Source organism: Barbus barbus (genome assembly GCF_936440315.1).
Source record: "Barbus barbus genome assembly, chromosome: 35".
Lineage (NCBI taxonomy): Eukaryota > Metazoa > Chordata > Actinopteri > Cypriniformes > Cyprinidae > Barbus > Barbus barbus.
The window spans coordinates 16,490,341-16,518,138 of record NC_136763.1 but is presented as its reverse complement, the minus strand read 5'-3'; the positions used below and the strand labels follow the sequence as shown (position 1 = coordinate 16,518,138).

Below are 27,798 nucleotides of genomic sequence, written 5' to 3'. Positions count from 1 at the left end.
GTAATCAGATTTCCAGAAATTATGCAGGCCTACTTGTAATTAGATTATATTACATTTTAAAATTACTTTTTAAAAGCATAGTTTTTAAATTATCCATACTTTTTGTATTTTAAATATATATATATATATATATATATATAATTTATTTATTTTTCTGAAAAAGCCTACATTCTGATTGTTCTATTTACATTCTGAGGCCTACTCTTTGTGGAATAGCACTCACAGACTAGCCACTAGTCATGTGTCTATCACTGAAAACTAAGCAAAACACAGTATTTGATCACTGAATTTACAGAAAACATTTTACTTTTAACAAGTGTTTTCTCAACATTGCATATCTAATTAACTCCTGATAGAAACATTATTATATGAATATCATTCAGTGGGTTATTTAACCATGTATAACTCTCTTTGGAAAGCTTTTTGTCTTTTAAACACATTAAAATGTACAAATTCATGTGATTTAATATTTACATGTAATGCAGGGATTCTCTAAAATGTTTGACAGTTGAAGCTCTTTAACCTAACAAATTTGCTTGAAGCTCTAAGATTTTTAGTTAATAAATTATATCAATGATAAAAATAAGTCAATAAGTTTTATACTCTAATGTCTATCAAATGGTCACATGACAAAGATAAACAAATCATATTTTTGAAATACTTTTTAATGTCGTCTTTTAAATCATTTAATTTTAATTTAATTTATAGCTTTTTAACACCATCTGGGAAAACCTGACATAATGTAACATTTAATGCACTTAATGTTGTTAAAGAATGGAATACATTTTCTTATATACTGCAGAATTATCATGCAAGACCTGCCTGAACAGAGATTAAATCAAGGAGATAAAAAGACAAGACTGTTTTTGTAGATCACTATACAAGCATTTTATTTTTCTTACAGTAGGGAAAAACATGTATTATGTAGAAACTTTATCAACAGTATATGTAAACGCATCCTCCATCAATGTAAGATGTAGGTACACACTGCAAAACATTATCCCCTCCCCCTCCACCATCATATACACTACTACACACTGCATGGTCCCATGAGAGCTAAGAAAGACTGAAATAACAGAAAAGAGATAATAGGGACCGAGGTTGTATGATTGTTCTTCAGTAGTCTACATGGTCAGGTTTAGTCTTCATCACTTTGGGTTTCATCAGAACTATAGTTTGCATCCTCAGTTTCTTCATCGGACATGTTTTCAAATAGAATGCTGTCTGATGCCTGTCCCAGAACACATTGTCTGTATAACATCCTAGCGTTATTTTGTAGAAACTGAAGATCTTCCAATTTTCTCTTGAGAAGGCACAGTAGTCCGTTGGAGCTCCCCTCTGATAGCTCGAAGTCACTGTCTACATAAAAAAGAAATGAAAACATAAATAAAATTATTCCTAAATTTTAATTCCATCAGTGCATTGGTTATTGAATTTTGTTATGGCTACTCACTGTTATTTTGTATTTTAACAGAGAGATCCCTCAGGGAACATTCAGCTTCCTTCAGTGATTGCCAGTGTTGCTTGACCTCCATCACAATGATCTGCTCCTCCTCCTTCAGTCGGGAAAGCAACATGAACCGGTCAAAGAAAATCTTCTTAGTTGAGAGGCTGCTGTTACCTGCAATTAATTAAGGTTTAAAATGACCACCTTTAAGCCTTTAACTGTCACTCCCATTTTTGAACAGACGTGGAAGTGCACTATCCAAACTTACATTTTTATCAAATTAATGAATGAAAACATTTTGTAATATGATTTTAATGCACCAGTTCCATGGTATTACGATGTCTGATTTGAAAAGGAGGAATTTTGAGATTTTAAGCTTTCAATTGATATGTAATTTATGATGATTTCTAAAGCATGACAGGGAAAAAGGCAACAAAGAAAGACTTTTTGTGACAAAGGTCAGAACTCCTGTTATTATGTAGATATTTAAGGTCCACTCTAGCCATAAAATACTTTTCCTACATAATTTGTAACGTGTAAAACATTTATTAAGGAGTCTTAGACCTTTCCAATGATATATAGTTAGTCATGATTAGATTAGGATTTATTTGCATTATAGTGAAGTAAACTTCACTATAACTTCACTGAGGGGACGGGTGACAGTTAAGAGGTTAACACTGAGAACTGTATTAACATCAAACAATGTTTATCAAATACACTGTGTATTTTCTAGGTTAATTACTAGTGTCCGGGCATTCCCATGGCCATTGGAAATGATCCGCTGCGAGGAGTTCGTCCACAGAAGGAAGCTGGTGGACTGACTGTTCATTAAATTCTTTAATGGCAGCTGCCAAGGTTGACTTATCTTCATGAATTCTTCTTCTTATTCGGTGCCTTCTTTTGTTGCTATCTAATAAATCAACAACATACATTATTATTACAGCACTCAAGTTCATTCCTTAGCTATGTGAATTACATTTTTATCATCATAATAACTGACCTGTCCGATGGTACAGATTGCTTTTTCTCAGCTTTATGCTGATATAAAGGCCTCGAATTCTGCCCTCAAGTCCAGCGTCATCCTTCGCTCTTGATACTACATGTCAAACATGTAGTCGAAATTAGACTTTGCAAATTAGATATCTTGTGCAAAACATTTATAATGGAAAATAAATTACGTTAAAAATTCAAACAGGCCCTTCAACATGTGTTACCTGCGGCCCACTGCTGGACATCACTGACCCACTGCTGAATGTTTTCGTCGCTGACATTAAGCTCAGCCTGCAGACTTGCAAATCTGTCTCTTTCCACTTTCAGCCTTTCGGTTGTCTAAATACATATCAAAACACTATAAATTAAGTTGATAAATGTTTATAGCATAACAAGTATGCAATAGTAATAATTGCTAAATAATTGTAAATATACTTTTTATATAATAAAAAAAAAAAAAAAAAAAAATCACATTTGCATCAGTAAAATACCTTAACGTATCTTTGCGACAAACTTTTAGCCAGATTTTCAGATTTGCGTTTGTTCCATGCAGAAGCAAGAACTGTGAGCATGTCTGAGCGTGCTATTATTAGACAAGTGGTCAAAGTAAAAATATTGTTAGTCATGATTAAATTATACTTAGAAATAACATGTTAAAAGTAGTATAAGTAGTAAAGAAAGATCTTCACCAGCTTTGGACATATATTTAGTGCAGACTGCTGCTCTCGACAAGAAGGAGTTGACCTGCTCCACCTCTTCTCCAATTGTAAGACCAGCTCCCTCTTGATTTCTTCCGGACCATTTTATCTACCAAAAAAAATAAAAGCTGTTGAAATAAAAGCGAATGTCCATACCCCAAAAATATGTAATAACAGAATCTTACCTCGCAACTCCACTCATGTGCTTTGGCATGCATAACTGATAATAGTGGGCGCATATTTAATAAAGGGCTTAGCTCCGGACAGTGTCCCACCACTCTCTTTAAGTATGGCCAGTACTTGCAGGCAACATCTGAACAGAAAAATGCCACATTTTCCTTCGAGAGGGTGTTTTGAAGGAACAAGGGATAAGCAAAAATTTCCCCTCTAAACATATTTAGGGCTTTTAACAGTCCTCCATGTCGGCAAACAGCCACCTCAAGGCCTTCCTCATCAATCTTTGAGGCTGACTTTTTCGCTGACTCCTTTGCTGCTGTCCATTGAGAGGAGCCACAAACCCCTTTACCTGTGCCCTATGATATTACATTAAAATTAGTATTAATATTTCAATAATGGCAGGTGGACTTGAATATGCAATATTATAAAATATAAATAAAAACATAAAATTATAAAATAAGTTAAGGGTTATTACATGCTTGGTCTTTTCATGAACATATTCCACAAAGGAGGAAACATCATCAGCTTTCATTATAAATATGCCATCAAAGTAGCCCTTCTCTGTCCTTGATTTTATAGAGAAAGAAAAACATGATATAGGCAGTTAAGAAGTATAAATAAAATAAAACACAATAAAATTTACAAAAAAATAAAAAATACATACCCATGTGCATTATGGAACCTGTATAGCTTCCTGTTACCATCCACTGAGACTGCATGCATGGATGGACTGCAAGCAGGACATTTAAATGGTTGGGCACCACAAAGCCTCTCAACCTCATGCTGGGCAAAGGTCCATTCCAGAAAGGCTTTCTGGAATGTGTCTCCACATATTTTACCATTCTGTTGAAATAACCAAACCAATCAATCACTTTAAGGAATAAATTGCATGTAAACAGTACATTGAATAAGAATATTTACCCTGCCATTGTACTCTGTTCTTCGGTCAAGCATTCCAAGAAATGCTTGACGTGAAAGACCTGGAGCAAATAGTTTTAAGTCCAGAAAAGACCTAAAAAGTTCAACCTCATATACAGTCTCAAAATGTATAGAGGCTGGCCAGTACCCAGACTTGAGGAGATTACGGAGTTCCACTGTCCATGTTTTCCCACAGCATGAGCACTCCAGAGATGGAAGAGTGAGATTGTACCGTCCTAATAAAAAATGATGTATCACAACAGCTTTCAACTTCTTAATAACAGATATTACATGCAAGCATCGAGTTTTCTTGTATTACTTCAAGTGTTCTTTTCATGAAGAGAAAGAAAACACATCTTACCATTAAAATTAATTAGAATAATGGGCTTGCCACTGGTCACTCTGCATGAACTTTCTGAACAGGCACAGATTTTATCTGGCAAAAGTAGTGGAAGATATCGGACTAAAAAAGTAAAAGCAAAACAATGATAAACAACTCCTCAGCAAAGAATTCATAAAAAAAGTCAAATGTAATATAATTTCACATATTATTAAAAAATACTTTATTATTTTTTTTCACTAATGAACAGCCATTTAAAATGTTCAGACGAATGATGGGACACATGGAAAGCATACCTTGTTCAGAGAACTCAAATGAATCAGAATGTCTCTTCACTGCAGTGGTTGGACACAATGGCTTAAAGAACCCATGGACCATAGACTCCCTGTTATGAAGAGGTAGGTGCTGATGGACATCTCCATCACACAGGGTGCATAGATACTGCCTGGGTAGACAGTCCCTGCACCGTACGATCGCCTCAGCAGTTAGACAGTGTTGGCAGATGCATTCCTGAACATATTCAGCCTCCAAAAGATTCATAACCAAGGACTGCCTTGCAATGTGCCATTTTTCATGGCTAAGGGATTGCCGCTTCTGCCAGGCTGTGGCCAAAGACACCTCTTCAGGCTGAACACAGTCGTCATTAAGGATATGCTCCAATTCTTCAATGAGTGTGACTTCATTGAAAGGGAAACAGTGTTATAGTCACAATACAATCCATTTTTATGGAGATATTGTACAATGATCATGCAATTATTTATGTTACAGCTGGCAGAATAAACTATTTTAAAACAGTTACCAGTTCCTGCTCGATAAACAAATTCCTCTTGGATAGGTTCACTGGTAGGAGCTTTAAACAAAATAAAATGTGAATACATAAATAATGCTTTAAGGTTCTTTATATCTAGTTCTGTAAGTAAATAAGTGCACTTGAAGATTAAAACAGACTGCACATAGCTAAACATTTTTTCAAATAGGGAGAAAAGACAAAATCACAACTGAAAATAACAATACATTTAAATGATAACTGTAAATTCACAACTGTCTCACCATGATTAGGGGCCGCTCTTTTCAGATTTGGTTTCATTGCAGTTTTTCTTCTGAGTGGCCTTACCACATTCCCATTTTTGTCCCTTTTCCTCCACTTTACAGTCGTGTGATGTGGCTTAGACCTTTTGGCTTGATTATTTTCCTCTTTCTAAATTGCAAATATATTTTACAGGTTTTTAAAGTAGTTTACACTTACATGAATAATATATTAGCCTATATAATTAATCATCTGTAGCTTTCTTTAAATTATTTGACAGAGAAAAATAAGTCAAAGTAAATTATTATTTAAGATACAATTTCTAAAATTACCGGCATATGATCAAGAAACACATCTCCAAGAAGATGTGCTGCTTCCAAAGAGCCTCTGGACATTCTGCTTGAACATGTAAAATAGGGAGGAAAAAAAAATAAATAATAATAATTAAAAAACAAGTTGTTCTAAGCCAGGGTTACAATGAGATTAATCTACATATCTGTGATCGACACGTAATGCCTGGCATGCACAAGTAATGTGATCTCATCATAATGTAACCAAATACATATGATGAATCAATAAAAAGTAATCTTTGCGCACAGATGACCCTTACACTAATTTTATTCTAATACATTTAATGAAAATGATTTTAAACAGACACCGCGTGGCAACACTGTGGGCCTACAAGTGCACGCTCACTTAAGAGAATAATAACGTTTGATGCTGACAGCATTGACACGCATTAGAAATCCTATTAGCACTTGCATTTACAATATTTATTTATTTGTTCATATTTTTGTCTAAATACCTGCTTGTGTTGTGCTGATTGACAGCTTCGACGATGCACGAGGTCGCACGAGATGAACTGGAGAATACTCGCGGGATAATGATGAGACGCTAAACGATTTGATTGGTTCCGAGCTGGAGTGGGTGGGTCCTGAATCAGCGAAGAGCTAAAAACCACTTTATATATTCATCATCATCATCATTATTACTAGTTAATACTTGTACTATTCCAAATACAATCACAAACAAAAACATAAATCTTGACTATGATTGAAGGGGCGGGACGATGGTGATGACGTGATGAACTGGAGAATACTCGCCGGATAATGATGAGACGCTAAACGATTTGATTGGTTCCGTGCTGGAGTGGGTGGGTCCTGAATCAGCGAAGAGCTAAAAACCACTTTATATATTCATCATCATCATCATCATTATTACTAGTTAATACTTGTACTATTCCAAATACAATCACAAACAAAAACATAAATCTTGACTATGATTGAAGGGGCGGGACGATGGTGATGACGTGATGAACTGGAGAATACTCGCCGGATAATGATGAGACGCTAAACGATTTGATTGGTTCCGAGCTGGAGTGGGTGGGTCCTGAATCAGCGAAGAGCTAAAAACCACTTTATATATTCATCATCATCATCATCATCATTATTACTAGTTAATACTTGTACTATTCCAAATACAATCACAAACAAAAACATAAATCTTGACTATGATTGAAGGGGCGGGACGATGGTGATGACGTTGACAATAATACATTCACTGCGTACAATGCTTACGCGTTTTCCAGCAATGGAAGCGTAACGGGAGGGCTTTGCGTGCAGTGTGAACGAAAAATGTGACTTTGGCGTGTAAATACTACGCCGAATGAAAATGCAAACTCGTTGTATAGATACGCAGTAGTAAGAGACTGGGTTGGCATGGACAGCGGCGACAGATGCTTGGAGATATTAGGAGCCCAAGAGAAGAGAGACTAAAGGAAGGGTAGAGAGTGAAAGCTACAGTAACGATAAAGCCAGTGGCGTCTCAAAACGAAAACCTCAAGATGCAAAAAAAAGTCATAAATGAGAAAACCTAACCCCAGATGACAAAACAATGAGACGCGGAACGGCATCGCTGTCGTAAACATACATAATCGCCGTGAGAAACTGCTAATTGGATGATTTTTCTTTTAAGTCGTCCTTAGAGGCATATAAAGATGTTTTGAGAAAGATGTGTTTCAAGTTTTTAGTGGCACACAACATTGACAGAACACAAATGTGATTTTGAAGCGCCTAAAATAAACACAAGCCATATTCATAAGCCAAACATTTTCATGAAGACAGCCAGCACAAAAGGAGTTTTAAAAGCACATCTAGTCAAATGCTAATGCATTCATCTAAGCTAATTCAGATTTTTTTTTAACCCTGCTGCCTTAATTCCACCTTCTCCCCTTCATTGTGCTTTTGTGGCAGTGCATTAGTTACAAATTATACTCATTTTGTCACATTCTGTGCTTCTTGTCCATGCCATTAAGTCCTTCATCTTTAGCGGCAGTATTTTGCTGAGTCACGGCCATTACATTATGGCTCTAATGCTCTGATTAAAGCAGTGGTCAACAGGGCGGCCATAATAAAATTCAAGGTCTGTGCTCAAAGTTCACAGGGACTCATAAACTTTTTCCTCATTACTCACAGTTGCCTTTTTGCTCACACCATGTCAGCTTGTCAAAACTAGATTGTTCTCATCAATGGAGCTGTCGAGACTGGAAGCCACATAACAAAATTTGTTCTTCCATTGATGGTTGCTCCTTTTCGGTTCTTTTTTAGCCATGTTATAGATAGGGTTGGGTATTGAGAACTTGTTCCATTTTAGAACCAGTTCAAAATTTCCAAGAACCGGGTATTTGATAAGACGCGTGCATTTCTATTCAGTTAAACGATTCCTGCATTCACATTTTAATGTGATTTTAAACTATTAAAGTGCAGGAGGGGAAAGAACTTGCACACTGTTTCCATGCTGCACACACATCTGAAGCGCAAGATGAAGCACAGAGAACAGTGATCCTGGTGCGGGTTCCCAGCCTGTGTCCGTTCTCGAACCGTTCCGTGCATTTCCACTGCAGAAAAGGTTGTTTGAAGCCGAAATTGACTTCTCTTTCACATTTACCAACCAATAATCACAAAAATACATCATTATATCATCATACTGTGTCTGTGTCAGCAGCACCGTACCCGGATACGTTGCATATGTTGTTTGTGTATGCGATACTCTCCAAAATGGCGCCAGGGTGATGCGAACAGAATTGTTATTTTTGAGTGAACTATCCCTTTAAGTGAATGTAAACAGATGAGAACTAAAACACGTGTAACAGTATTTTTAGATCTTTTTTTTCACAAAGACAGTTTATAGACATTCTGAAGCCATTACCATGCGATTTGGAGAAACACATCATCAGCCACTAGTGTACATGCAGAAATGCCTTGTTAACAGTTACACTTACACAGGGGCCAATTACCTCAGCAGGTAACCAGTCCCTTGGTCTCTTTAGGGCATCTTACTGAGAAAGTAATAAATATCTGCCTTTCACTGTTTCGTTACACTGTATTTTTCCCCTGTACCCCTTAACAACAGTTGCTCCACTCCAGCCTGCGATCCCAGTCTTGGCAGTCTTGCACGTGGAGACCATCGAGCGTCTCAGAAACACCCTTTGGCTAGGCTCACTGTCTGCGCTCAAGTAGAACCATGTTCCTACCATCAGAAATGAATCTCAGATTTAAGCATCAGTTGGGGAAGTCAAATGCTTTATCTGTCCGATCTCGATTCGCTCATCTACACTCACGCATCGCTCTCACACATATTTTTTTAGCCCTTAGATATTCATGTGACGACAGCGTGTGCAGGTTCTCCGCTCCAGCTGCTCTATGCAGCATTTGTCAGCTTTACTGTCACTGAAATGTCACGATGTAGTCAGTCGTGTCAAGAAAGAAGGAATAGATCTTGACAGGACTGCCTCAGCACACGCCTGTAAAATTTCAAGAGATTTGGTTTGCCTACATTTCGTATCCCAGTTGGCCCCTGAGAGACAGTGGTTTCTGTTGCTAATACAATATATATTTGGTTAGAAAAGTAATATGAAAAGTCATAAATATATATAAATGTGTGCGTGTGTGTGTATCATTTTGCCTTTCTAACTTACTTAAACTCTATACATTCTATTATTCATATGATACTTTTCTAACCACATTATTCTGTATCAGGGCCATCTGCTATGTATATATATATGTGTGTGTGTGTGTGTGTGTATACATATATAGGAATATATATAATATAGAATATCTGATTAAAATTAAATAAGTAAATATTTAGATAAATATAATTGTATATAAAAGGATGTATAATTTAAACTCTATATTAATATGTATATATATATATATATATATATATATATATATATATATATATATATATATGTGTATGCATGTGTACACACTGACGCATATTACTTGTATGTACTATACACACACACACACACACACACACATATTTCTTATTGTAATTTTATTTTATTTATCAATTTTTATTATCTAAAAATCATCTTGGATAATAAAAACGACTGAATTCCCACAACAGCGTCAGCACACATAAAGGGGACGACTGTTTCTGTGTGCCAGGCGTGCCAGCTGCAACTTTATTCTGGCAACACTCAACAACCAGCAGAGCCACGCGCAACACAAAGAGCCATTTAGATTGTACAAACAGGCAAAGAAACACAGCAGCAATTTCAGAATAATGAGATGATTGCAAACGCAGCTGCAGACACCCTTCTATTAAAAGCGTGTTGCTCTGAGCATATTTCAGTCTCTTTGTTCAAACCCTCCAAAATCTGAAGAACTGAGGAAGCATATTGTGAAATTAAACCATCTTGTCTGTCTTCTTTCCAGGCTGCAGTTGCACGCAGAATCCACACGCATACAAGGTTAGATCATCTGTATAGGTGTCTTTCTGTTCGGCTACAGTGGGTAGTCTTGCTTTAAGATGTCTGATGCGTCTCGCTCTCCCACTCGCGAGGCGGTATTGTCATACACACAAGCACGCCTGCACTCACACATGTGTGTGCACACCAATCAGTACACTGGGAAGAGGAGAGACTCGTACTGAGTGGCTTCTCAATGAGAGAGAAGAGCTGAGAGGAGAGAGCGAGCGCACGAGAGAGAGAGAGAGAGAGAGAGAGAGAGAAAGAAATAGAAGTGCCGTTGCATGTGCAAGACCAAAAAGTGAAGAGGCAAATTATCTTGTTATCCCCCAAAGAAGCTTCACCTTCAGAGAGAGGCGTGAGGAGGCTGAGAAACAGGAGGAAGTGGTTGCTTTTCTGGTGATTTAAAGGTGACATGACAAGCCTCTCGTCCCTCAAATCCCAGCTAGTTTCTGACAGCCTTTCACAGCTGTGACGGAGTTTCTGTTGTCGGGTGCCTGACTGTGTTCGGTGGATTGCAGCCAGGAGGACTTACAACAGAAGAGGGGATCAAGGGCAGGAGCGGGAACAAAAGTCTCCTCATCCCCCCTCTGACCCGCAGATCTGAACAGGAAGTTTTGCTGGGAAGCTCTTTCCCGAGAGCATGGATGGATTTATGACTATTTGCTAAGGATATTGGATGAACAGCTCTGACGGCACGTTTCTTTAACGTTCTCCTCACGGTATCTCACAGGTCAGTGATTGTTTAATGTGATAGTTCTGTCATGGGAGGATGCGAAAAAAAAAATCTACGGGAAGTCAGTTCGCAAGAATGACTGGAAAGCCAGCAGGTGTGTGCATCTTTGAAGCAGAAAACTTGACCACTTTTAAGCATGTATTATGTGATAATTTGCCTACGTGCTAATAAAAGATGCTAAGAGTTGACAGTTTCACTACGGTGCAGATCAGATGATCTTATAGGATTTTCCTGCCAGTCCTTTCTAAGCTCAGTGCTGATAAGTGAACATATGATGGACAATATTTTACATTCAATAACACACTCAAGCTGTATTTTGTAATAATAACAGATGCAATACAGTCCAAGAACAAATAGAGTAGGCTATATAGACAATATTTCTTACTTTTTTTCCCTCAGAATAATATGTGTGAAGCCACACATAAATTGTATATTAATAATAATTATTATTATTCATATTAGAAAATAATACAATTTATTAAAACATGTATTTATTTATTTCTACCCTCAAAAATGTATAGGCACTTCATCTGAATTGTGTAGAGTACGTAATATCTTGCAGTGATCGTGTCCAGGTGTGTCAGAGGACGGTGATGAGCATGCGGACCATAAAGTAAAACATGTAAAAGCATCCAAACAGATGATTTGTCAGGTCAGTGCATTAATTATACAGTAGCTGCGAGCACCGAATCCCCAAGCTGCTCTCAGTAACCTGCCAACCACCATCTCATAGAGAAGTGACTTATATTACCTGGAAAATGAAAGATCTGCAATAGAATACATTGCGTCGGTGTTGAGGTTTATGTGACCTTCTAAAGTCCAAGGCTGATTATTTTGCTTAAAGATAATCTTTCTCTGTTGCATGTCAATAGAGTTGATTGCATGTGCAAAATCTTCTTTTATAGTGTTGAAGAAGACAGTTGAAGTTTTTAAGGCAGTTTGCCAGCCAGGGAAAGAATAACTCTCCTCTGGGAACAGTTCACATTTCCACAAAACTGTGGATTAAGGAGGCTTTAGTGGAGCAAAGGGGATTACAATGTGCTGTTAATAATTATATGCTTAATTTTGGGGCTTGATGAATATTCATTGGAAATTTCAATGTCATTTGAGGGTACACTGACTGATGCTCCTGCCTGTCAGCTTGAAGAGTGCAGGAGAACTCAGATGTGCCATCCATTAATTAAACACTGTTTGCCATTTAAAGTGAGGGCGATTTTGTCATTTTTAGTTAGAAGATGAGCCGAGGTGTAATTTAAGTGTTAATAGCAATACATATGTCAGTCTTTGTCTTACAAATTTAAAGTTGGAGAAAACTTGGACTCGTTTAAACATTTCAAGAGGTTCTATATTGAGGATTTTGGCTCATCACTGCACATTTGTCTATACTGTCAATTATTGTTTATTGTTTTGGTTGATATTATTGGATACCATATGTTTTGACCCAAAAACTGTGTCATTATATGAGAAAGCAGAAATAAATGAACCTATATGGTTTGTCTTCCTGTCTCGCAGTGCTGATCAATCCAAGGTTATACACTAGTTATGAAAGGACTCACCATAAAGTACTGCAAAAAAATTCCCTTAAGATTAATTCGTGTAGTTTTAAGACTATCTAGTGATCAGTCAGTGGTCATATTTCACTATACCTGCTGATTTCAAACCGCATTGCCACTTTTATATTATATTGACTTTAAATAAATTTACAGTGTGAAATAATGCTTGTTAACGGCAGAATATTCAGTAATGCTGAGGGCTGAAATAGCGCGTGCATGTAGTTGTCTGTCATATAGAATAAACATCCTGCTTTTATTTTCTGTCTTTGATGTCTTTTCTCTTCAGCCGGTGCTCCTGCCATGTCCTGGCTCCTGTGTCTGTGGATAAGTGTTAGCTGCTTACTGCTGTGCCACGCCACTTTGTACGAGACCATCCAACAGCATCATGTGACCCGCCCGGGCCGCAACGCCATACAGATACTGGGTCAGTGTTTCGTTTAAACAATATGTTCTTTGTCACTGAATCAGTGCGTTTAACAAGTGTTTAACCCTGCTGATTGTGGAAGTCCAAGTGTTGTAGATGTTCTGTTTGGGGACGCCCGTGTTTTGAGATCGAGATGAGTATGTATTGACTTTATCAATCAGATTTGCATAAAAGTGATCTTAAATCTATAAAGCGCTCATTGCGGTGCTTATGAAACTTTGTGATTGGTATCTTATCTTCTTCTTGTTCCCCACCTCGGTCATGAAAAGAGATTTATGTAGAAATCCAGCTCAAGACGCTTTGTTTTTGCTTTCAACGAGTGGCTTGTAAAGGGTTTCGCATCGCGAGTTACCCAGACTGCAATCTTCCATGTGTGTGTATGTGTGTGCGAGACAGGCTTGAGGCTAAACTCTCCTATCAGCATGCTGTGAATATGAGCAGCTTTGATCACAGAGGCTCTGGTGGAAATGACAATTTACATCTATCGACTGCTCTATGGAAGTATTTGGCAATTAAGTAGTGTTTCGCTATGAGGGCCGACGGGAAGAGAGACAGCAAGGTGGGTCTCTCTTCAACACTAAGTATGCAAATGGAAGCGATTGTGGCATACTTTCAGCAGCGGAGCAAGGCTACAAAGAACTCCAAAGCAATTTAATGCTGTGCGAGTTAGATCACCGCATGCTCATTAAATATTTGCAATGTCTTGTCCTTATAAATGTCCTTATAATAAAAGCAAATGTGTTTGTTACTTCATTACTATCGATTTTAAAAAAGGAGCACACCAGGAGACCTAGTATAGCTGATTCGCACCTGATTTATTGCAAATTTTATTCATTTATTTTTAATGTTTACCATCTTATAAGATGCCTTACACATGTGAGAGAGTTTCACATCTCAGACAGCTCTTCAAACACATTAATCCAAAACAAGGAGAGAAAAGTGCGATGAACGTCAGAAAGACCCAGATGAATTTTTAACACCATGCTTCCAGGTTTTTATCCGGCCCAGCAGAGCACGGTGCCAGAGATGTACAAAGAAGAGCGTGCCCTATAGTAAGTGTTCCCTGAATTATTGAAGGGGTCGGCTGAACAACAAAAAGAAATCATCCCCCACCCTACTCTGCGGTATATGAAAAAGTTAGACAAAAACGTGTGTGAGAAATCACATCTCTGGTGTTAGGAAGGTCAAGAAGGCCTTGGTAATGGTGGTTTGTAGCTTTTAAACACTCTCCCATGCTCGCACGCATCCATATAGCAGCAGCTGAAGATCTTTCATCTGCTTTTGCTAAAGTGCTCATGGTTTGGCACATGTTTGTTTAGGAAAAAACTGAACCTAAACACATGTTTACTGTGAAAACATTACTTGTTCAAACTGCAACTTTTGTTGGACCATCATGGTGGTACCAAAATTCATGTTCTTTTTATGTAAAAAATACCGCAGTGACATTTTCACATTAAAATGATTCAGTAACAGATTCAGTTCTTAGTGAGACCTTGTTTGTGACTGAATCATAATTCAAAGTATGAAATCTTTGTCTACGCTTATAGTTATGAATTTGTTTTGCAGTAATCAGTTGTTCCACAAGGTGGAAACACTATCGTGTTCGGTTGTTTCATAGTAGAAAACGAAACTGAAAAGAGGTGGAACTACAACAAAATAGCAGGGACTGCAGTAACAACAGATGCTTGCATTGACAAGCGCTTGTGAGCGAGAGGGAATAAGATAGCCCTGGTTTGGTTTAAAAGAGTACAAGAAAAATTATTTATCGGCCATAACATATGGGGAAAAGTAGAGCAGACGCTGGACATGGATGAAGCTTTCAGATGGAGTATACTTTGAAAGGCTACACGTTCGACTGTACGCATACAACAAAGTATACTTTGGGCTTAATACTGCATCTGTTAGATGAACCTGGTTTAATGGAGTCTTTTTATTTAGGTCCTTTATTATGGCAAAGGTGCAAAGACATGGAACGGGCTAATTAGATGTCACTGAGCTCCTCAAGCCTTTCCTCAAAAGCCCTGTTTTGTAGCTAACTGAATCAACAAACATCTAAAGCTTGGTGTATCGGCAGTATTGATAATGATCTTTCTTGATGTCAGGTCTGCAGACATCATTGGCTATCCTTCGGTATTACCTCCTGGCTTCTTCCATCTCAACTGACTTTAAAACTGTATCGAATGTCAGAGAATATCTTAAATTGCAGTAACTTTTTGGATGGAGAGTTTTGATGAAGCTGATTTCAAGATATCTGCTCTTCTTGACAAATGTGAAGCAAGACTTTTGACAAGAAAAATAAACTTGTCTGTTTTTACTCTACTTTTGTGTCTTTTTATATTTTTGAAAATTCTTTTATAATTATTTATTTTCTTATTTTGTTTATTATATGATTCTTTCTTACAACTTTCATTTCTTTGATCTCCACCCGTGTGTGCAGTTCTAAAGTTTTAGAAAATAAAAAAAGCACTTAGTCATAAGAATTTGATAATACAAAGGCTTGTCATTGAAATAATCACTTGGACTGCAGCAATTTTCTGGGAATTAAAAAAAACTATCATTAATACCTAAATTAAAATTGATTTTGTATTTCTAAAACCATATCTAGTTTCATTAAGAAGACCTTTTAATATAAATAGATTTCCATTGCCTGGAGAGAGATTTAACATTTTGAAATGTTTTTTCTTGCCCCTCCTTTTATCCATGGTGCTATTATCCAGCAATCAAAGCCTATTAAAAAAAGTATCCAAGATTAAAAATGAGACTGAGTAAAGGAAAGCAGAGCATGATTCATTTTGAAAAGCTGTCATCATTTATTTAACTGTGAAACACCCCCACCGATGATATTCCAGGACAAACACTTTATACCAATGCCAAAAAATGCTTCAAAATCCAGATAGGAGAGAACAGCACCATATTACTCTGTGGGTTAGACAGAAGTGTGTCCGTGTTACCGGGAGCAATTGTATTTCCATAATCAAGGTGGAAGTTTAAGTGCCTGAGCCAAAATCTTTCGTAAATGATGAAGTGCAGGCTGATTTCCTTGATGCTGAAAAGATTAAGGCAGATGTTTATCTTTCTACATTCTCTGTTAATGACTGACTCTTTATTTTTAAAGACAAACTTAAGATTATAGATGTTGTGCTGAACAATGAAAAATGTTTTCTATTTCAGGAAGAATTGTTTTGTTAATGTCTGACATGTAACGCGTCTTAAACACAGTCCAATTTTTTCTCTCTCTTACAGAAAATGCTTGCAGCTAGACAAAAAAAATCAGTGATAGAAAAACAAATAACCAACAAATAATCAGATGTTGAACGTTGAGCTTTTGGTGCTTGTGTGGGCAGTGCAGGTTCAAGTCCAGCTTGCAATGTGTACTGATGCATTTTCCATTTCTCTCTCGCTCTCTTTTTAATAAAGAGACGGAAAACATGCCTTTGTTAATGCCTTGAATACTGTTGCACAATTGACCAAGGCAATACAAAAAAATATATAATAATAGGCTATTTTTTTTGGTAAAAATCACTCAGTAAATATATTTTCAGTTATTGACGATTTCTTGCAAAGTACTGCCTTTTAGTTAACCACTTTTAGCTCACCAAATGATCAGGCAACAAGTAATCAGATGCTAAATGTTGAGTTTTGGTGCTTAAGTGGGTAATGCAGGTTCAAATCCAGCCTGCAACATATCCTGATACCGTTTCCCTTTGCTCTCTTTTTTCAATAAAAAGGCAAAATGTGTTTAAAATGAATATGTTAATGCAGTAAATACAGAATTGATGCAGTCTGGTAGCTTTAGCTGCACAGTTAGCAGAATCATTATTTGTCTGAGGATGATGGATACAGTAGTTGTCAGGTCAGAGGTGTCTCTGTACAAGTGTAATCCTCCATGCAGTTCAGGCATTTCACAATACTGCAGAAATCGGCTTACCTCCTTTTAACAAGAGCTTGACATGAATACCAAAATGGATTTGGTTGCTTTTGAATTCTCTCTCTGTCCCCCAAAACACAATTTTTTTGAGAAACGACCAAAAAAATAAAACAGTCACAGCTGAGGCTTATATTGAGTAACGAGTTGAGTCGCTCCGTTACTCCATCACCTGTTCAGGCACCGGCTCCAAGCCGTCCGCATCCCATGAGTCTGTGCAGGATGGGCCCCCGCCTGCCTTCCACTCTCAGCCGAGATTGATGGCGGTCTGATTCCGGGCAGCCAATTCTGGTCTCTCAAGAAATAATCCACTACATTGACAGATGAGTAGAATATGACATGACAATCCCAGGCTGCAGTGTTTCTCTTCCTCCTCTCTCCCTACCAAATGAAGGTTTTGGCCGGATTCACTGACCACTGTTGAATATTTTCCCGAACGGGTGGTGGTGTAGCCCAGCAACAGAGTGAGAGAAACTAACCTTTTCTCTTTTCACATCAATTTGCTTGCCTCCAGAACGCTCCTGAGAATGAGAATTACCAATATCATAGGTGCATGTTGGGTCATAGTTAACCTTGTCTTCTGGTATACAGCCAATGACGACAACGGATTATGAATCAGAAATGCTGTCACTCATCAAGTTATGTTAACTAGAGTTTCTAATAACAAATGTGAAGAACAAAAATGCCAGTGGTGGCTGGTGTTTTTTTAAGAGCTGGGAAGCACAGATTTTATGTACGTATATATGTATGGATGGATATTAAAAATATGTATATGTGTGGACTTGAAACTGCATTCAGCATAAACATTCATCATGTGATTGTTAAAAAATATTCTAACATGCTAACTTAACATGTTTAAGAAACATTTCTTATTATTATCATTGTTGAAAGTGGTTGTGCTGCTTAATATTTATGTGGAAACTGTAGGCTATACATTTCTTAGGAATTGTTTTAATTAAAATAATCTTCTGTAACATTATAAATGTCTTTACTCTCAATTTTGCTCACTTTGATGCATCCTTGCTGAATAAAAGTAGCAATAAAAAAAATAAAAAATCTTACTAACCCCAAACTTTTGAATGGTATAGTTTTTGTATAAACAGTCAAATGCTGAATGTTGGGTTTGGCGCTCATGTGGACAATGCAGGTTTGTGTCCATGCATATAGATCTATATTTTTTCGAAGAGCAGTATTGCTGTCTTTTCGAGTGACAATAATAATGACCAAACGAATGCAAAGAATAATAATTGTTGAAGACGTCAGTGCGGCTGTTTTATTGTGAATTAATCAGATTAATTTCACACCTACTTTTAATTGTGGCAAACTAATTAGAAGGGGGAATTGATTACATAAAACCAAATTCAATTATATGCAGCTCACTGGAATGGCGTAGTAATCTGATTTCTTAGCAAATTGGATGTATTGGGATAATTCACACTCACACGCTCAAACCCTTCACTGTCACCAATGCACCACAACAAACCTGATTTCACCTCATCAGGATCTTAGAAACTTATCATATCTAAAGTTTCTTAGGTTAAACTGAAGCCTCATGGCTAAACCAGATATACTGTGTAAGACCCTTACTAGAACATGTCTAGTAAGACATGCCTATAGTATGTTGCTAGAATGATTGTCAGCTAGTTGGTATTTTAGAATGATTTATCTGGATGGGAATTAAAGTCTCTTTCTTTCTTTCTTTCTTTCTTTCTTTCTTTCTTTCTTTCTTTCTTTCTTTCTTTCTTTCTTTCACACTTTCTTTCTTTCTTTCTTTCTTTCACACTTTCACACTTTCTTTCACTCTTTCTGTCTTTCACACTTTCTTGTCTTGCTTTGCGCTTTCTGTCTTTTGTGCTTTTTACTCTTTCTTGTTCATGCTTTTTGTGCTTGCTTTCATTCTTTTGCAATTTCTGTAACGTTTCTTTCTTTCTTTTTCTTACTTTCTTTCTTTCTTTTCTTTTTCACATTGTTTTGTGCTAACTTTCATTCTTTGTTTGTTTTCTGTAATTCAAGCTTTTGTAATTGCTGCATTTTGTGATTTCTTTCCTTATTGCTTGCTTTTTCATGCTTTATGTTCTGTTACACACTATTTGCTTTGTGCTTTCTTTTGCAATTTTTTACTCTCTTTTTTTTGCACTTTCTTTTTTCAGTTTCTTTCTTTTCAGTTAGATTTCTCTCTCGAGCTCCTCCTGATGCCCTTCCCCCTTCCGTTTTTCTTTTTCTCTGCCTCCTTTTTTCTCTCAATTTCCTCATCTCTATCTGGCCTTCAGACGATTTGTCATGGATCAGATGAGACAGTTTGTCATGGATTAGTGCTCTTAACTGTGTGTGTGATAGTGAAGGCAGTCACTGGAAAAGCCGAAGAATCCTATTACAGTTCTTTTTATGGTACTGTGTATGTATGTGTGTGCGTGCTCATACATACGCGTATGCACATTTAAGTAGAATTCAGATCGTGCAGGAACCTTCGCAAAGCTATTGCACACAATACAGAACAGCTGAATCATGCATAACCATATGTGGTGAAATGTTATATCTGCATAATGGGCATGAAAGACCATTGTTCTGATACCTATTGGTTTGCACACTTTGTCATGCAAAACAGACGGATTTCCCAAGTAGCTTTATTCCTGCAGAACATTACAAAAATGCATTGAGCATGTTGTTCAGATGTAATAATGGAAATATTTACTGATATTACAAAGATAGCAGTAAGAGATATTCTTAATCTTTTTTTCCCCCTTGTGAGCACATGCAGCTCAGCAAAAGCGAGATACAGAGATTATTCATATTTACTAAACAAAACTGTCATTCAGAAGATGGAGCATGGCGTGTGCATTAAAGGATTTTCTTTGCCAAGTGCAATGAGATGGAACAGGATTAGACCCTGCTCTCTTATCGCAGCCTCGTCTGAAAATAAGGTGGGCATTGAAGCTCTTTCCATCACCATGGGCCTTATTCATTATAACTACGCACATCTCGAGAACATCCATAGCAGAAGAGCTCCATCTGAGGGATTCTAATTCGTGCCAGAGCCTTGATAGCATTTGCATTTCAGAATTTCAGGTCTAATTACATGCGCTAATTACAGCTGCATCTTACTCACGTCTTTGTTTGTGCCTGCGGTTGAGTTCTTAGAAGCGCTTTCTGTCAGTCAATCTAGGCAGAGGAATTTCAAGCGAGAAGCGGAGATGTGGAACCGCAGGCCGGCCCGACCAGCGGTCAATGCTTCCGTTAAGTGAAATGATCCCAGACACCGAATTCCCCATCTGGCTGACTGCAATGCAGGGAGAGTACATGAGCCATGTAAAATGAATTGCAGCCCACAAATCATTACCACTGTTTTGTGCCTCTCATTCAAAGCGCTATGAATTCTTATTCTGCTATTTGAAATCACATGCAGGATATTAATATAAAGCCACAGTGCTTCTCTCTCTTTTCTTGGCTGTTTTGGTGGATGCTACCGCAGATGGCTTGGACCGGTTTGCACCTTAATATCTAATTTGTTTAGCGACAGTCAAGATTTATAATCTTAAATGTGCCATTTCCTAGACTAAACAATCTGGACTTCTCTGAGTATAAGGATGATATTTGGGAATCTCTGGCTGCAGTTATGTAATTGGAAAGACAAGGGCTAAATTTCCACTATTGATCTCAGTGATTGAGCTTAAGGTTGGAGAGCAATTTTCAATTTTATTCCGTTAGTTCTTTCTTTTCTTTTCTTTTCGTTTCTTTCTTTCTTTTTTCTTTTTCATGAACTTTACCGTTCAGGGGTGTAAGTTTGACTAGAGATGCAGTTATTGACTGGATCGTTCAAAGTGTGATTCAGGTGTAGATCAATCTCCACCATGTTGCCAAGGGTCATGTTTTTCCTCTGGAGCTGTTATTTTTCTTCATTTCAACGATTTTGTTTTCCCTTTTCAAGAAAATCACAAGCCTGTCTGAATCACTGAATCATTATTTATTTTCAGACTTACCTCTTTAATATACACACTTCTGTTTATAATTTTTTTAATAGGAATTTAATAGTGTGTGTGTGTGTGTGTGTGTGTGTGTATATATATATATATATATATATATATATATACAGATCATCATTTTTAGCAGTGTATGGCATCAAAGGGGTTGAAGATCACTAAACACATTTAAAACATATTTCAGCAGTTCAATTGTGTTATCAGGATCATTTTATTGAAAATTATAGACTCTGAAGCGAGGGATCACTAGTTTCAGGGGATCAAGGTAATGCTATAGTAACTGAGCAGAACTAGCCAAAATGTTGTTGTTTTTTATCAATTTCCCAGAATCTTTCCATTTGATTTGGTTTCATTGTGTTAGTTTGATGAAGGATACAAAGGAGCGAGACTTGATTTTCGTCCTTATAATGACTTAGTCAACTAACACACCCTTCACCTCAGGCCCCAGTGGTCATTACCTTCCGGAAAGCTTTTCCCCAGCCTCTATCCCTATTGTTTTACATCCATGACTTGCATGCATCACTGTCTAGTTTTTTTTTTCTGTTGGATCACAGAAACACAACTCTGAGATTACTTTGTGCTTTCATGGACGATTTAGCAAAGCTCACTTTGGGTATTTAGAAGAAGCATTATTTATTAGAGCTCCCTCAGATAGACACTGAGAGGCTTGTGCCGCTTCACGTTTCTTTTATCACTTTTTAAAGTGACCTCCTCCAGAAATGTGCGTGACATTTAAAACACACTGTGGAAGAAGAATATACAGTTTTACCATACCAAACCAAACAGCTGAAACTTGCCCAAAGCCAATATATCAGCCAATATTTGGCATTTCATAACTATCGTACAAATTTATGAATTTGCCACCTTGTAAAATATTTATTTCTTGTTTATGTTTTGTGTTTTCTCATTGGATTGAACCAAGTGACTGACTAGCTAAAGCAGCTTAGACAGGTAAATTAAATAAATTATAAGCACAAGAAATGAATGAATTGCTAGTAATGTCTTGTTTCGAAATGAAACGTTTGGCGTTTTTCCCTCCATCCCTATTTCCCAGATGTCTGTGTTTATGGAAATACATTACATCAGAGCAGTGGGCGTCCCAGGGGAAGGGAGTGTATAATATTTTCCCTGTGGATGGAAAGGGCACAGAGAGCATTGATTACCACACTGGCAAAAAAAAGGCCCCGAACTCACATAAGCTGAAAACTCTGAAATGGTATATATCTTCCCTTTCACTGCCTGTCACTTCCGCCGTATTGTTCGTCCATTCCGCCGAAGTGGGGATGAAGAAATTATAGTTTTTTACTCTTTGCTGGAGATGGCAAAACAGGATGGCAGTTTGCAATCTCTCCAACTTTTTTGAATACATTTGAATTGTCATGCCGAATCCAAAAGCCACGAAGTCTGGAGAGGGTACTGGAGCTGGACGTGACAGTCTACTGTGATGTGTTTATGTGTGTGTGGATTCAGAACGGATAGCTGTGGAGGAGGCAGGGAGGAGTTCTCATTAAGGTGGTGTGTGTTTGTGTTGCGTGACAGGTCCTCGCCTCTGCCTGACACTGTGACACTTTCTGTGACATGGAGGAACAGAGAGGAAGGCAAAGAGAGGGAGGGAAAGAGAGAAAGAGCGAGAAGGTAGCAGCTGCGGATGTTGGTAATATGCCTCGGAGTGGCATTCTCAGAATTTTTTTGTCACGCACAAAGGTGCCATTTTGACGTCAAGCATCATGCTTGAAGAATGGCTCTCTATGGCTCTGCAGCTGTGTCTTAAAGACACCTGCAAGTTTTTACATCGTATGCCATCACTGCACCCTTTTTTCCGGGTTCCTTCCATGTTTTTGATCGGTGGGGCCTCATATAATATTGTTTGTCCATGTCACGACAGTTCAACACAGCTGAGTTGCCAAACTGTGGGGTCCAAAAGTCTAGTAAAGAAAATACTTCTGTTTTGCATTTTTCTTATTTAATGCAAAGTTTTAAATTACAAATTATATTATCTGGGTTAGTATGATGATTATTTTATGATAATGTCTTTATTCAAAAATACATTATAAATGCTATTTATACTTACAGTGAATTCAGTTCAGGCATTTAAAAATAATGTTTTTGAATATTATATGTATATATATATATATATATATATATATATATATATATAATAATTAATTTTCTATAATAAAATGTAACAATAAGCCTACTGCTTTACTGGTTATTTATTAACAAAAACATATTAAAAAACTTGAATATAGAGAAGAGAGAAGAGAAGGTCATTGAAGACCCTTGTGGCTGTTTGTTAAGTTCAGTAAGTTTCCTAAAATAGTAAATAATTTGACGTTTTTATGACAAGACAAGGTTAGTTCAGGCTGTATATATGTTGTACGTTTCTCAAAATGTAATTATATGTATTAATGAATAATTCATGATATCTTTAAAAAATGCTTTTTGATTTTTTTTCCTGAAATGTTTTACATTTAAATTTGAAATCACAGATTTTCGATGCATTCTCAGACTTTTGGATCATACAGTACATGTATATCACAGCCAAACTGTAAAGTTTTTCTCAGTTCCTTACTTATCTCTCTCTGCCTTTTTTCCTTTTCTATTAAATGTAACCTGTCCAGCACTTTTAACACCTTTGAGATGTTCTCCATTACATTTAGAAAATCTCCCCCTTGTCTTGGTGCATTACTGAGACACGTGAGCTCTGCTAGCTACGGCTCCTTACTCTCAACCGCGGCTGCTCAAATGCAGGGGTGTGAAGAATTACTGTTCCGCTGGAATTAGCCTGAGCATCACTTCAAGTCCAAATCAATGAATGAGATTGAAATTACACTTAACAGATGAAAGCCCCTTCACCTCTGATAGCATACTCTAGTACTCTACCCAACGACAACGTAATGGACAAACGCTCTCAGAAGAGGTGTACTAGTCAAGTAAGAGTCCATTCCCTGGTTACTGATTGCAGTTATTTTATTATTGCATTAAGAATGTTCTTCCTATGTGGCTATCTATCTGTCTGTTTATCTATCTATCTATCAATCTATTGTTCTATCTATTGTTCTATCATTCCATCTATATCATTCTATCATATCATTCTATCTTGTCTTCTGTTCTTTGTCATTCTGTTGTTCTATCAATTGTCATTCGTTGTGTTGATCTGTCTGTTTATCTATCTATCTATCTATCCATCCATCCATCCATCCATCCATCCATCCATCCATCTATCGTCCGTTCGTTTGTTCACTCATTCGTTTGCTTTCGTTCATTGTCTGTTATATCTGTCTGTCTGTCTGTCTGTCTATCTGTCTATCTATCATTTGTTCGTTCGATCAATTATTCTATCTGTCATTCTATTGTATCTTTAGTTCTTTCTGTCATTCTGTTGTTCTATCATTTGTCGTTCATTGTGTTGACCTGTCTGTCGTTCTATCCGTCATTCATTCTATCAGTCTATCGTGTCCTGTCTGTCATTGTATCTATCATTCTGTCATTATCTATCATTCTTTGTTCCTGCTGTTCTATTGTTCTGTTGTTCTAGCTATTCGTTTTAATTCTATTTCCTTGCATTCAAATTCAAATGACAATTCTGCAACCTTTCTGCAACACCAATTAAAATTCAGGAAATTAATTGGAATTTAAAATCAATTCTCAATTCAGTTCTGAATGACACAAAATCTTGTTTTGGACTTGAAAGGATTTGGTTCTTTAGTCATATGGAAGAAATTCTACATAAATCGGATACCAAAGAAACCGAATGAGATTAATTGGTTTTAAGGCTGCGCTGACGCTTCTATCGCTTAATCCCAAAATGGCCCTCATAAAACGATGCCCTTATCGGTCTAGAATTACATATTTTGTTCAGTCTAGTTTTAGAGGAAACATAAACTCAGATGAGTTGCAGTTTCGGCCTGAAATGCTAGCCGATATTTATTATTCAGGATCAAGCACGATAGCCGCGGGGTCGGAGAAGAGAGAGCTCGGAGGCTGCAGACAGTATAGGCCCAGAGAAGATTCTCAGGATCACTCCCTGAAAAATGACCAGCATCTATCATTATTTGCAGATGCGGCTCTTGGGAGACGCAGAGACTCATCATCGAGGGCATTTACATCTGTCTGTGTGCGTGTGTGTATTTGTGTCACTATGCAGACAGATGGTCTCCATTTGATCAGGGAGGGGGTAGTAATGGCAGAGGAGATGGTCTAAACGAGTACCTGTCACCAGGACTCATGAGTTGGCCATCATCTCAGCTTCCCCCTCCATAAATATGTTAACATTGTTAAATGGGCCACGGTCTGCATCTGCCCAGCTGAGGATTGCACTGCCAGGCACATTGGGCGCATTGCCATCGCCACATTTTTAGAGAGGGCTTGTGTCAAAATTTAACACCTGAGCATCTCTTAAAACAATTATATATGTAGATGATATGTCATATGGCTACTTTGTCAAAGATACACTCTTAAAGGGGTCATTGGATGCAAAATTGACTTTGCAAGTTGTTTGAACATAAATGTGTGTTGGAAGTGTGTGTACACATCCATCCTATAATGATTCAAATCCACCCAGTGTTTTTTTTTAAATCCCTATTTTAAAATCCCCTTTCTCAAATCAGGCTGTTCTGAGAGCTCCCACGATAGTTGATTGACAAGACCGTCTTACCTTAGACCCGCCCTGATTGAGCAGAGAGCTGTCTGTCATTGTGTCGACTCCGGTGCAGGGGAAGATAAGATGTCCCGATTAAGCGATTGAAGTGCTTTGTTGTTGGATGTAATAATGAATATAGCAGTCGTCATTAACTTCCGACATCTGAGCCGCTGAAGACGCAGAGGATTAATGTTACTTTAATTTTGTAGGGAATGCGCTGATCCCAATCTGCCTAAATGCGTCTATGTTCGCGCGAAACATTCGTGATCCAGCTTCATCTACAGAAGAAGTGAGTATAAGGGTTTTTTATGAATCTTTGCAAATCGCCTTTCCTAATAATGTGTTAGTTAGCCAGTTTCGCAGCTGAAGTTTAAAGTCTGCTCGTCACCCCAGAGAAGATGGGGGTGGGGTCAGCAGAGCTCATTTGCATTTAAAGCAACATGGACTAGAATGGCCTGCTAAAAATAGAGCTGTCTTTACATATTTTTAAGCAAAGTATGTTATAAACTTTTCAATAAGACCCTAAAGAATCATATCAACTTGTGGAAAATGGGCATCCGATGACCCCTTTAAAAACAAAGTTTTCAAAAGTGATGCCAAAACCCATTTTTGTACCCAAAGAACCTTTCAGTGAGCAGTGTTTAAAAGAACAATTTTTTATTAGTGTGACAGACATTTTAAGAACAGCTGAAGAACTCTTTTCTGCTACACTCTTAAATAGAGGGCAAGAGTTGAGAACCTCTGCAGTAGAAGAACCTTCTTGGTTCCCCAAGCAACCTCCTTAAAAAGACATTTTATCGATCTAAATAATTTTTTTCCCACTATAAAAAACCTTTTGTCTTTATAGATTGGAAAGGTTCCATGGATGTTAAAGGTTCTCTATTGGCATTGATGGTTTATTTTTAAGAGTGTATAAAGAAACTTTTGTGCATTTGGAAAGGTTCCATAAATGTTGAAGGTTCTTTATGGAACCATCAATGCCAATAAACAACCTTTATCTTTAAGAGTGTAGAAGGTGAAACTTTTCAGTATAATAGCAACAAATCCTGTAAAAAGCCTGTTGCCTGACTTTAGATATTCTTCCGTTCAGCACGTGCCACGGATTAAATCACATGCGAGGCAACAATATTCCAGTAGCCTGTAAACAAATGCTGATGCCACGAATGGCAGTCTTATTAAAACCGTTGTTATTGCACATTTAGCCGTTTAGGCGATGTGTCAGAGTTTATATTCCCGGCTTATCTTGACACACTCGGAAATCCATTTTTGAAGGTTGGATTTTAAAGGCAAGAAGAATTCCACTCTTATCGCCCTTTTTCTTGGTCTTATGAGATGTTAGATTACACATTTTACCCTGAGCGATAGACAGAAATGAATCTGCGCAGCTTGTAAAAAACGCACTCGGCCATAAAGGCGACAGCTCCGCGGGCCTAAATCATGATATTAGTTCCTTAATGGCCCGATATAAAGCTGTGTATCAGATAGATGCCGCCCGGCCCCGACGAGAATGCTTTGAGATCATTGTGAGAGCGCTCACCCGTGACACATTGAAGGAGTCCTGTCAGTTCTGGAATCCTGAACCATTTTTATCTCAGCAGATGAGTCTCGTATTTGCTTCGTAAATGAGGCACTTTCAGGTTAACCGGAGGCTTCATTGCAGACTGCATATTTATCAATATTGTGAAGACAAATAAGTGAGCAGAACTGCTGTCAATGCAGTTATGAAATGCTTCTTCATTTATCTTATGGACTAAGGTTATCTTTTAGCCCAGTGCTTGTGTGATTTCCATCTGTGCGGCTCTGCATGGGTGTGTGTGTGTGTGTGTGTGTGTGTGTGTGTTTAAGTGTCACAGGAAGCTTTTGTCTTTCAGCCAGCATGAAGAGGAGCACTATTATACTCTATAAATAACTGTGCAATTAGCATTTGAATGGTAAAATAATTCATTTTCAGTGCTTTCAAACCACACGCTGACAAATTAGCAGTTATTATATGTCACTGAATCCTAATTGACTGAATCCATTGATGAAACCGGCATATTTAAAGGGCCAGTTCACCCACAGAATATTTCGGCAGTTAGATACGGATTCAAGGTCATGGATGATAACTTCAATCCAGTCTTGAGTGCTACAATGTCAAACGACACATGTAGTCTTCAGTCATTGTAAGCCATGAAGGTATCAGAATTAATAT

General features: G+C 37.5%; 2 protein-coding genes across 3 annotated transcripts in view; one reads left to right on the top strand and one right to left on the bottom strand.

Annotated features, from left to right (window-relative positions):
- Window positions 1-867: 867 nt before the first annotated feature.
- Window positions 868-6,658, bottom strand: LOC306854670 (uncharacterized protein). Of its 2 annotated transcripts, none has more exons than XM_079392866.1 (17): window positions 6,403-6,658; window positions 5,930-5,993; window positions 5,621-5,768; window positions 5,370-5,420; window positions 4,867-5,247; window positions 4,592-4,693; window positions 4,234-4,466; window positions 3,977-4,155; window positions 3,788-3,878; window positions 3,321-3,668; window positions 3,127-3,244; window positions 2,929-3,020; window positions 2,662-2,776; window positions 2,448-2,543; window positions 2,190-2,357; window positions 1,454-1,621; window positions 868-1,359 (listed from the first exon to the last, which is right to left on the bottom strand). In XM_079392866.1, exons 2-17 carry the CDS (start codon window positions 5,990-5,992, stop codon window positions 1,139-1,141), a joined length of 2,574 nt encoding a protein of 857 aa, XP_079248992.1. In that variant the 5' UTR covers window position 5,993; window positions 6,403-6,658; the 3' UTR covers window positions 868-1,138. The 2 variants fall into 2 exon arrangements, with proteins under 2 accessions (XP_079248992.1, XP_079248993.1); XM_079392867.1 differs by having other exon boundaries at window positions 6,407-6,617.
- Window positions 6,659-10,614: 3,956 nt separating this feature from the next.
- Window positions 10,615-27,798, top strand: part of LOC306854667 (chemokine-like protein TAFA-1) — a 159,113-nt gene continuing 141,929 nt past the window's right edge. The window contains exons 1-2 of the mRNA XM_079392863.1: window positions 10,615-11,083; window positions 12,926-13,063. Coding sequence (XP_079248989.1) covers window positions 12,940-13,063 — 124 coding nt within the window. The 5' untranslated portion in view covers window positions 10,615-11,083; window positions 12,926-12,939. The remainder of the gene's footprint in view (window positions 11,084-12,925; window positions 13,064-27,798) is intronic.